Raw genomic sequence first — 12,381 nt, forward strand, 5'->3', positions numbered from 1 at the left:
AGAGTTAAATTACAAGTGTGAAAACTACTACTGTTTGCAATAACGGACCGCTCTGTACTCTCTGTACTCTCATCAAAAGGAGGGCAGGGATAAATAACTTTTTATTTAACTCACTGAAAAAAAATCTCTCTCAGCTCTTTCCTGTTTAATTAAATTCTTATCTTCTCAGAGCTTGCGTCTTACTTAGAGATCCTGAGCAGTAAAGGAAAAAGTTGTCCCAAAGATTTTTCTCACATTAGTCAAGTAGAAAAGTCAGGAAGAATTGAACCCCAAGAACACTGGGTAAAGTGACACCCACCCATGGTTTTGCATGGAGGTCACTGATTCCCAGCAGAGCTTTGTAGCAGAAAACAGCAGGAGGTGAAGATGTAGGCTTTATGAGTTGTAAAGCTTTATGTGGATAAGAAAAGTTTTAGTACTTATTCATAAAGGCTGTTTTAATGAGTGTACTGTTTTACTATTTCAAAGATTCCATTGTCAGAAAAGAGGCCAAACTTCTATCACCATGGTGGATGTGAAGTGCCTGAGTGATTGTGAACTGCAGAATCAACTGGAAAAGCTTGGATTTTTACCGGGCCCAATACTACGTACGTATGTACACAGTGAATATTGGGAGGTAGTCCTTGACTTTTACAAACTACCTTCAAAGATTTAAAAACAACTTAGAGTAAAAGGAACGGGTACAATAAAAATCATTGAAAATGGTTTCCCATTAGAAATAAGGAGGCTGGGGCTGGGGTTGTGGCTCAGTGGTAGAGCGCCCGCCTCCCACACACGAGGCCCTGGGTTCAATCCTCAGCACCACAATCCTCAGCACCACAATCCTCAGCACCACATAAAAATAAATAAGTGAAATAAAGGTCTCGTGTCCAAATACAACTAAAAAATAAAAAAAAAAGAAAAAAGAAAGAAGGAGGCTGGGGCTATAGCTCAGCAGCTTAGCATGTGTGAGGTCCTGCCTTCACAAACAGACATAGGAAAACAGGAAACCACACAGAGAGAAGATCCTTACATATCAATATGGTGCCAGAGAGAAGGGATTACCCATCACTCTTTATTATAATTACCCATTTTTTTTTTTTTTTTTCTTTTTTGGTGCTAGGGATTGAACCCAGAGGTGCTTTCCACTGAGCCACAATCTCAGCCCTTTTTTTTAAATTTTTAAACATCTTTATTTTGTTTATTTATTTTTATGTGGTGCTGAGGCTCGAACCCAGTGCCCTACATGTGCTAGGCAGGCGCTCTGCCACTGAGCCCCAGCCCCAGCCCCTTATTTTTTATCTAGAGTCAGGCTCTCACCAAGTTGCTTGGGGACTTGCTAAGTTGCTGAGGCTGGCTTTGAACCCACCATCCTCCTGCTTCATCCTCCTGAGCCTCTGTGATTACAAGCATGTGCCACCAGGCCCAGCTCCTGTTTTCGTTTTTGCCTATGCTCTGTATGAACTATTGGCTTATGTATTCACTGTTTATATTCGCCGTAGATAGGACGCACAGCCACGGCTGTCTTGTTCTCAGGTGTATCCAATGCCTGATTCTGTGGCTATTCCAGAGGTGTCACCTAAGAATTTGTGAAAGGGAAAGAGTGAGTTGAGCAGCTGTGGGGTCCATTTTAAAAACCATATATATGGCTTGGGCTGGGGTTGTGGCTCAGTGGTAGAATGCTTGCCTAGCATGTGCGAGGCACTGGGTTCAATTCTCAGCATCACATATAAATAAATTAAAGATTCATCAATAGCTAAAAAAATATTTTAAACAAACAAACAACAACAACAACAAAAAACAACCACATGGCTAAGGATGTCGCTCAGTGGTAGAGCACTTGCCTAGTATTTATGAGGCCTGGATTCCTTCCCTGGTGCTGAAGAAAAAAACAAAAAGCCATTATTAACCAATTATATAAGAGCCCAGAATAAAGGTCGGAATTATGAAATACTTTGAACCCAGTAAGCTCACATACAAAAACAGGACAATGTAATTTGTTCTTCACATTCTTCCTCAGCTTCCACCAGAAAAGTGTATGAAAAAAAGTTAGTGCAATTGTTGGTCTCGCCTCCCTGTACCCCACCTGTGCCGAATGGACCCAGAAAGTCAAATGGACCTCAGGACAAGAGTGAAGGTACCGTCATGAGCTGAACTGCTAGAGAGTAACTTCACACTTACTAATACTCTGTCCAGCGCGATTTATGCAACTTTAAATGGTGTGCTTGCTGACCTGCGAAATAGCCCTGTGGCATGTTTGTATACAGAGCCCAGAAAATAGGCCCTGGGCTGCAAAAGGAATCTATAATCCTTTGTTTCTATTCACACCAGAGACTTGTTTAGGTGGGAAATTAGGGGAAAGATCAGCTAACTTGCATATCCTTTATTTAACTAGAGCCAGATATGTGTTGATGGCTTGAAACCAGAAGTTCCAGCCTGTTGCCCATAATCCCAGCTGCTCCCCACTACTCTGGAGACTGAGGCAGGAAGGTCACAAGTTCAAGGCCAGCCTGAACAACTTAACAAGACCTTGTCTCAAAATAAAATTTAAAAGAGCTGGAGATGTAGTTCAGTGGTAGAGCACCTCTGGGTTCAGTCCCTAGTATAGCAAAATGAATAAAACAAAAAACTATAAAACTCTATAGGTAAATTTGAGGCCTCCTCAATCTCTGCCAAAATCAATAAATTTGGCATTATTTTATTTGTATTAAATAAATGATTTCATATCTATTAAGAAAGATGAACCAGGTGTGTGTGGGTTCTATTCTCAGCACTGCATATAAATAAAGATCCATCAACAATTTAAAAAATATTTTAAAAAATATGAGGCTTGGGTTCCATCCCTGGTACTGGGGGGAAAAAGCCATTATTAACCAATTATATAAGGCATGTGGGTGGCACACATCTATAATTCCAGCAGCTTAGGAGGCAGGAGGATGGCAAATTCAAAACCAACCTCAGCAACTAGAATGAGATTCTGTCTCAAAATAAAAAATTAATAAAGGGCTGGGGATGTGGCTCAGTGGTTAAGTACCCCTGAGATCAATCTCTGGCACAGAAAGAGAAAGAGAAAAAAAAAAAAAAGAACCAGTTCACACTCTCCTCTGCCTATTGCCCTCCTGGTTTATTTGAGAACTGATAGCAACTGGCCTCTCTGAGTAGAAGAGTGGATGGGCTGGGATGAGTGATCTTGGGAGTCCCTGTGACCCTCTCCCTGGTTGTCCCATTTTCCTACAGTCATTTCTTGCTTCAGGGCTCTTAGAGGATAGCCTTGGAGATTCCCACAATGCCTTGCAAGGCTTTCTTGGTCCATAGGTTAGAGCTCCTGTGAGCCATGGAATGATAACATGCCCATGCACTCTGCGCCTGATGTGCATCATCCCTTTTAGCCTTTACAATACTTAACTGAAGCTCAGAGAAGCGGAGCAACTGGTCCGACCAGGAAGTGGCCCCAGAAGATAAGGAGCAGGGCTGCCTACCTGTCTGGACCACCCCTCTCTGTAAAGCTCCAAGAATAGTATCCAGCAATATAGAAGGAATTTAGTATGTGTTTGTGGAGTGAAAGTAACAGAACTGAGATTTGAACCCAGGTCTGGCTCTCAAAATTGTTATTTTTCCACATGTACCCTACTCTTGTCTCACCGTTTCTTTTATTAATTAATTAATTTATTTATTTATCCATTTATTTATTTGTTTTTTTTTGTTTGTTTGTTTATTTATTTATTTATTTATTTATTTATATTTGGTACCAGGGATTGAATCCAGGGGAACTTAACCATCGAGCCACATCCTCAGCCCTTTTTATTTTTTATTTTGAGACACAGAGTCTTGCTAAATAGCATATAGCCTCCCCAAGTTGCTGAGGCTGGCTTTGAATTCACGATCCTCCTGCCTCAGCCACCTCAGCTGCTGGGATTACAGGCGTACCCAGCTTCTCATAATTTCTGTTGTGAGGATGAGCATGTTACATTCTGCATCATGTTTGATATACAAAAAAAAGGACAATTTCATATAGTTCAAATTAAGAACACTAGTACCCTCTAAAATATCCCCTCTAACCCTGGGCCAGGAGGAGCACAGGGCTTTCCCCAGGGGTTTGGCACAGCTAGCCTCATTTGAAAAGGACTGACCCCCATGAGGACAGTTGTACAAGGTGCCTCAGGGCAAGTGGCTACCCCAGACCCTTCCGGATGTATGTGTGTTCCAAGTTCTGTCCCAGACCTGGGCCTGCCTGTTCCTGCCCTGGAAAGGAGCTCAAGGGAACTGTCCACAGCTCCCAGAACTGCAGGTCAAAGCCACAGAGCCATGCCCCCGGGTTCCCAGCATGCAGGCTCCACCGACGGGCTCCAATGCTGGGGCAGGGACGTAATTGGTCTTTCAGTCCGTGAACTTTGACTCTGCTTTGGACTGAGTCCACCTGAGGCTAGCCAGCTTCGGGCCACCAGGTCAGAGGTAGAGGCTCTGAATCAGCCTCACCCTGTAAGACAGTCCTGTGTTATCAATGGCCAGTGTTTGCTCAAGGAGAAGACCTGGTTCTCCAGGTGAGGTCTACCATGCATTTGAACTTGCTCATAGGAAAAGTCTCCTAGCCCTGGTGCCATTTGAATGGAGGGGTTGAATGGGGCTGTGGAGGGGGAACAGGTCTGGTGGAAATTCAGTCTTGGTCACTGTACAGACCCAGTGTTGGGATGGAACTGTGATGGGGAGGTGGGCACAGGGAGCTCTAGACCTGTGACTGAGCATTAGTTCATTCAAATAACCAGTGTGTTGGATTCTTCTCACTTTCACTCATTGGACAGTGAACAGACCTAACATTAATTATGTAACTTCTTTTCAAACTTCTCAAATGCTTTTGCTTTGAAGAGCTTGTTTAAAATCCCTCCGTAAAAATCTGCATTGAGCCCTGTGTAATGGCGCACACCTGTAATCCCAGCAGCTTGGGAGGCTGAGGCAAGAGGACTCTGAGTTCAAAGCCAGTCTCAGCAACTTAGGGAGACTGTCTCAAAAAATAAAAAGGGCTGGAGATGTGGCTCAGTGGTTAAGCACCCCTGGGTTCAATCCCAGGTGCAAAAGAAACTTCACTGAATGAACGGCACACGAATCCTCCAAGTCGATCAAAATGCTCCTCTCCAGGCCGTTTCCTGTCACTGCTGGTCCCCCTGACTGTAAAGTCTTTGGGCACAGGCCTAGCCTTCCCTTCCCAGAGTGCTTTTTTGGATACAGAGGGAGAAAAATCCTTCTGCCCTATTGAAACATTCAGGGATGCCCAGGGTTCACAAGGACAATGACCAGATTGAGAACAGTCACCAGATGAGCAGTCAGCTTGTGTATTTCTCTCGGTGACATCCATACGAGACAGTGTGGCTATGTCCATGGGGGAAAGCCTAAGCGTGTCTCACAAATGCTGCAGCACCTCCGGAGAAAGGCTCTTTTCCCTCAAAGGGCAACATGAATTTCCTTCCCCTTCCCAAAAAGCCCTGTGATTGACAGAATCCACGCGAATGCTTGGTGTTAATCTCCATCCAAGGCTCATGAGTTCTCATGGCCTGTTTTCCTTTTGTTTGTTTCCCCATGATCCAGCGTTTAATGTCCTTTTGAAAGAAAAACTCAAACTCTCAACAGAAAAATGCAAGGAACTCAAAAAAGTATGTACAATTCTAATGCATGAATACTCTTACACATATGTTAAAATAGGAAATAGCATTTTCATATATATTAAGAAAGGAAAATAGCAAGTTACTACTGCATTCCATTAAGGTGTTCAATTCTTACTTGAAAGAAGGTCATTTCTTTCTTTCTCTCCTTTTTTTAAAATCAGTTCTGGGGATTGAACCCTGGGGCACTCTACTATTGAGCTCTATCCCTGGCCCTTTTTTATTTTGAGACAGTCTTGCTAGGTGGCTGAGGCTGGCCTTGAACTCTTGTGATCCTCCTGACTGAGCCTCCCAAGTTACTGGGATCACAGGCCTGTGCCATGGTGCCCAGCTTGAATGCAGGTTTCTGTTTTGTGAAATGATTTTCATGTTCTCACCGAGGATCTAGAGTGCCCGTCCCTCTTGCCCCTTCCCAGAAGAGGTGCAGCCCTGCTTCCCCCAGCTTCACCACCCCCTCCTTTCATTGCTGATAGTTGACATTCTCATCTAGCACTGAGCTTGATTCTAGGCCTCTGCAAATATAGCATCAGGGTGAGTTTCCATCCCCTGCTCTTTTCCAGACATTGGGATCTGAGTTCCACCCCACCACCATGTTGAAGCAGGAGGCCAACTGTGTGAGGGGAACATGCTTTGGGTGAGGCCCTGCTGGATTAGTGTCCTGGCCCTGCCCTACAGCAGTGCAAGCTTTGGAAAGTCAGTTCACAGATCTAAAGCTCCCGGTGCAGCTCCCCAGTGTTACCTATGTCCCAGGTTGGATGAGGAGCACAAGACAGGCTATATTCTCAGCGTGGGGCACAGCCCAGAATTAGGACTCAGTAAGGAGCTCTGATGTGCCAGTGCTTTTGACTTTTCTCTTATCTGACTTCTGTCCCTTGGGGTTGGTTTTTTTGATGTTGTCTGGGATATTTTTTTCTTTTTTTTTTTTTAACCAAGGATTGAACCCAGGGGCACTTAACCGTGAGTCACATCCCCCAGCCCTTTTTAATTTTTTTTTTTTTTTTTAATTTCAAGACAGGGTCCTGCTAAATTGCTTGGGCCCTTGTTGAGTTGTTGAGACTGACCACACACTTGAGATCCTCCTGCCTCTGCCTCCAGAATCGCTGGGATTACAGGTGTGTGCCACCATGCCCAGATGTCTCTGGTTGTCTGGAGACACCTGCCTCCTTGGGTCTGGGCAGCTCTGTATTCTCTGGCTTCTAGCTCTGCCCCAACCATGGTTTCCTTTCTTGACTTCTGTCTTTCTCTTGGCCCCTAAGTATCCCTGTGCCAAGACCCCTGGATTCAGCCCTCTTCTCCTGGTGCCTTCTTTACTCACCATCTCTGTGCCATGACCTCCCCAGGACCTCTCCTGAGAAAGAAGTCTGAGTGTCCACCTGCTTTCTGGAAAGCTCCTGCCTTTTCCTCCTCACTCCCTACTTTCCTCCCTCCTTCCTAGCATCCCTTTAACAAGTGTTTACTTATAATTATGAACATTTTGTAGGTTACATGGATGCATTTGTAATCTGCCCTCTGGTTATTCCCCTGATACCTTGGGCTCAGAGTATATATCCAAGACTTAGCACATCTCACCAGAATCTGGATTTATGGCCTCTGTGTATCGTAATGGCTTCTTCTCTCCCCACTGTCCAAGTCAAAGCCTCAGAGAAATCCTCAAAGAAAGTGCATTTCCTATCTCTTCCTAGGGATTTGAATTAGAATTTTTAAAAACCAGTCCAACCAGGTTGGGTATATGTAGCTCAGTGGTAGAGTTCACACTTAGCATGTGCAAGGCCCTGGGCTCCGTCCCCAGCACTGCCACCCCTTTGCTCTTACCACTGCTGCTAAACCAGTTTGCACCATGATATTTATTTGAAGAATTGCAAAATCCTCCTAAGTGGTTTCTGCCTCCAACTTTTTCTAATTCTAGGTCAGATCTGCAAGAAGAGATTTAGGGTCACTCATTTGCCCAAAACAGGATGCAAACTTTCTCTAAACCTGGAAGACCTGCATTTGCTGTAAACTTATCTCCCACCACACCTCAGGGTTGCCTGGTGCCCTTCTTTCCCATGGGCCTTTGCAGCCTTTGCAACCTGGAAAACTTTCCACCCTTCTCACGCCTCACCCTGTTTTTTTTTTTTTTTTTTTTTTTCCCTATTAAAATCCTGTGGTCTTTTAAGAACATCTCCAAAGGCCAATCCTGAGAATTCTTCTTTAAAATAGTATTTTCCTCTACTCCTTAGTTGTCAGGGGGTCTTGCACATGATAGGACCTCAAAGCTTGTCTCACCAAACCTACCAAAGAGCTCCAGCAACAAAATGGTTCCTTTGCAAGTGTCTTCTAGTATTTAAGCTATGTGGAGAGTTCAAGCAAATGACAAGAAACCCCAGGTAAACATTGCTGCAATCTGCTGTGACATTAGCTTCCCATTTAAACGTAATTCAAACATGATGAAGTAATTCTGATAGCAGTTCACATTTTCTAAAAGGATTTTTAAAAATCTTCCAAATGGCTCATTAAAGGAACCCTTTCCATTCAGTAAATCTCAATTCCACAAAAACCCTTTTGTCTCGTTCCTTCAAAGGCGTTTATAGTAGGAAAAAAGCAACCTGCATGTTTAAAATGCATCAAGTGGGACCCACCGTCCTTCTATCATTGCTTTACGTAAACCTGAAATAAAACCACATCAATATTTTGAATTGGCAATAGAATTAAATAGAAAGTTTGTGATGGCATAAAATCTTTTGATCTGAAGGATTTATGTAAGCCATTTTGATTCTCAGAAGGGCCCCAAGACATCTGTTAGACTTTAAATCTAAAAGTAAATGTAAATAAGCATTTAAATTTCCATGTAAAAGGTGATAGAAAGTGTGTTTATTGAGGCACTTGTCTTACACTATAGACTTTAATTACTTGAGAGCAGTGGTCTGTACCTAACAGTCTTCTTAGTGCCTGGAAAAGTAGTATTTGCATTTTTTCAAAACACCCTGTTTGCTAGGTGTGGTGGACCATTCCTGGAATTCCAGCTATTTGGGAGGCTGAGGCAGGAGGAGCACAGGTTGGAGTCCAGCCTCAGCAATTTATCAAGACCCTTGTCTCAAAATAAAATAAAAAGGGCTGGAGATGTATTTTGGTGGTAAAGGACCCCTGGATTCAATCTCCAGTAACAAGAAAAAAACAAAAACACTGTTTACTTATTTTAGGTTTCTAGTAGAATAAAGGTCACTTTGAGAATTGAAGTATGTCAATATTTGGACCCTGTTTACAACTCTATGTGTTTGCCTTATCAAATCACATATGCAGCGTCTTGATCTGGTCATTAAAATAACTCAGAAAACCAGATGAGGGTGGCACATGCCTGATTCCAGTGGCTCTGGAGACGAGGAAGAAGGATTGCACGTTCAAAGCCATCCTCAGCCACTTAGCGAGGCCCTAAGCAACTCAGAGACCCTGTCTCTAAATAAAATATACAAAAGGGCTGGGGATGTGGTTATGCATCCCTGGGTTCAATCCCAGTATCAAAGGGCAGAGGAACCTGGTGAAGTTTTATTCTTTTGAATTGGGACATTTTTTTTTTTTTTTTTTAAATCAGAAAGACACCGGACACAGCTTTTCTTTCCAGTGATGCAGTGGGCACTTAGTCAACGTGTGCAACTCGGGCTCTAAGTCATCTTCTATCAAAGATAGAAACGTGGGATTTGGAGTTGGTAGGGAGGCAGAAAAACCTGCACCAGCATCTGGCATGAGGGGTTGGAGTAAGGTGGTCATGGGATTTATCATCCCAACCGGGATGCTTTGGGAGTGAAAGGAGACACTAGCCAGAGGATGTGGGAACTAGGGGAGTAAGCTGGGACGGTCATGGACATAAAGAGGGCGTGCGCTCACCCTGGACTTGGGGGCAGTTCAAGGGTTGAAGTGTGTTGATGAACACATTCCATCTGGGTGGGGTGGGGGCTGCTGCATTCAATACCCAGAGGGTGGCTGGCCCCAGAAGTGTGTTCTGGGTGCCCCCTATTCTCTCCTGGGCATGTGGCTCTTTGCTGCCAGATTCTTAGTTCCTTCTGTTCTCCCAGACTGAACGCTATATTCTCTTGCACTTGTCTGGCACACACACCTCCGTGAGTTTCTCAAAACTCACGTGAGTTTCTCTGTGTGTCTGAGCCCAGGAAAAATCTATGTTTTTGGTGGGTGTGGGGGGTGGGATTGAACCCAGGGCACTTTACCACTGAGCTACATCCCTGGTCCCTCTTTAGAGACAGTGTCTCTCTCGATAAATTGCTGAGGGTCTCCCTAAATTGCTAGGCTGGCCTTGAACTTGCAATCCTCCTGCCTCAACCTCCCAAGTCACTGTGATTGCAGGTGTAGGTGCTCCCTCCTACCCAGCAGGACCTGCTTTTCAATCAGCCTTGCCCAAGAGCTTTCTCTCTAGGTTGACAGAAGCCCATGCCCTTGACTCCTCTGCTTTTAATTCTCTGGGGTGGGTTGTGGAGTCCCCATTGGCTGCACTAGCATGAACATGTGTCATATTTTGATACTGACAATCTCTCTTCCTCTGACTTCCTATTCTGTACCAGATGTTTTATTTCTTAGACAGACATTACTGCATTCTCTTGAGAGGCAATGCCTAGGTCTCAGTGAGTTGGTGACCATCCAGAGAATGGCCACAACAGAGCTTCCACCCCCATATCTCATCAAAGATTTTTAAGTATAGGACTTTTTTTTTTTTTTTTTTTTTGATAACGGGTATTGAATCCAGAGGAGCTTAACCACTGAGCCACATCTCCAGCCCTATTTTTATTACTTTTTATTTTGAAACAGGGTCTCACTATGTTGCTTAGGATCTTGCTAAATTCTTGAGGCTGGCTTTGAATTTGTGATCCTCCTGCCTCAGCCTCCCAAGCCACTGGGATTATAGGTATGCACCACTGTGCCTGGCTCTAGTATAGGACATTGTACTTTCCCATCGGTAGTGGCAAGAGTTCGTTTTCTCCACATTTTCATCTACATTTGTCATTTTTAATATTTTTGATAATAGCCATTTGGACTAGGGTGGGTTAGTATCTCATTGTGGTATTGATTTGCATTTCCCTGATTACTAGCAATGTGGATGACTTTTTCATAGATCTTTTGACCATTTGCATGTCTAAATGTCTATTTAGATCTATAAATCTTTTTAACCATTTTTTTTTTTCCATGAATGGGGATTAAACTCAGGGTCAACACATTTAGACAAGCACTACCTCTGAACTCCATCTCCAGCCCTTTTCATTTCTAAACAGGCTCTCCCCTAAATTTCCCAGGCTGGCTTCAAATTTGCAATCCCCCAGCCTCAGGCCTCAGCCTCTGCAGTGGCTGGGATTTCAGGTGTGTGCCACTTCACCAGGATACACTCAACCTCCTTAAGCAAGAATGTAAGTGTAGGAGGAGACATAGTTTCAGTTCTGAAGAAACTTAAAAGCGAGCTCTGGATACAAAAGATATGTGTGTCAAAAATATGAATGGTGCTAGAACCAGACCATCCAGGTTCAAATCTCAGCTCCATCGTCATTAACTGGGACAAGACACCCGACCTCTCTCAGTCTCGATTTCCTCATCTATAAACAAGAATAACAATGGTCTTAATGGTGGAGAGCAGAGACGGAGGAGGTGCTCAGAGTTCAGCGCATGCTTAGCATGCTTAAGGGCCTGGATTCCATCCCCAGTGCTGCAAAAATAAAGGGGAAAAGAAAAAAATACAAAGCAGAGTCGTGATGACAAGTAATGAGATATTTAAATATAAACAGGAGCTATTATTGTTAACATGATTGTTATATAAAAAGCATGCTATTTAATTATCTGCAATAAAAAGCAACATACTCAGTGAAAAATAACAAAATGAAAATAGTATCTTTGGTGTTGAACTCCTAAGTGCTACAGAATGTGACTTCTTGGAGTGCCTACAGGTATATTTACATAAGTAAATATATGGGTATAATTAAAGATCACTCTTGGTAAGCATGTCTTGAATGAGGCAGACTGAGCTTTTCAAAAAATATTCTGTGTCCTCCTGGTATTTAAGACTCCTTCTTCATTTTATACTTATATACTTAAATCCTTCTCCCATATCTATCTCCCTCTCTCTCTCTCTCTCTCTCTCTCTCTCTCTCTCTCTGTCTCTCTCTCTCCTTTGTGGTGCTGGGGACTGAACCCAGGACCCAGGGCCTTGTGCATGCGAGGCAAGCACTCTACCAACTGAGCTGTATACCCAGCCCCCTCCTCTCTCTCTCTCTCTCTCTCTCTCTCTCTTTTTCCTTTTCAGTACTAGGGATGAAAGCCAGGGCCTGATACATGCTAGGCAAATGCTCTACTACTGAGCTGTATCCCCAGGCCTTTCATTTATTTATTATTTAATAGATTTTTACTATTATTTTATTATTATTGTGTGTGTGGTGCTAGATTGGATTGAACCCGGGGCCTTGTGCATTCGAGACAAGCACTATACCAACTGAGCTATTTCTCCAGCCCCCCAGGCCTTTTATTTTGAGACAGGATTTTGCTAAATTCCAGAATGACTTTGAACTTGCTATCTTCCTGCCTCAGCCTCCAGAGTGTAGTAGGATTACAGGTGTGCGCCACCCTAAGCAGCTCCTTCCCCCATTCCTTTTAAGATTTTAAAAATAGCTTATTTAAAATAGTTTCAAACTTACAGAAAGTTGCAAGAAGACAGTACAAAGAACTCCTGTATGCCTTTTACCCAGATTCCTCAATCATTATCCTGTATAGCTTTTGCCAT

General features: G+C 43.5%; 1 protein-coding gene across 1 annotated transcript in view; it reads left to right on the forward strand.

Annotated features, from left to right (window-relative positions):
- The first annotated feature begins 505 nt into the window (after positions 1–505).
- Lemd1 (LEM domain containing 1) overlaps positions 506–12,381 on the forward strand; it is a 29,933-nt gene continuing 18,057 nt past the window's right edge. The window contains exons 1-3 of the mRNA XM_076872922.1: positions 506–587; positions 2,000–2,116; positions 5,560–5,624. Coding sequence (XP_076729037.1) covers positions 506–587; positions 2,000–2,116; positions 5,560–5,624 — 264 coding nt within the window. The remainder of the gene's footprint in view (positions 588–1,999; positions 2,117–5,559; positions 5,625–12,381) is intronic.

Source organism: Callospermophilus lateralis, chromosome 13, assembly GCF_048772815.1.
Source record: "Callospermophilus lateralis isolate mCalLat2 chromosome 13, mCalLat2.hap1, whole genome shotgun sequence".
Classification (NCBI taxonomy): Eukaryota; Metazoa; Chordata; class Mammalia; order Rodentia; family Sciuridae; genus Callospermophilus; species Callospermophilus lateralis.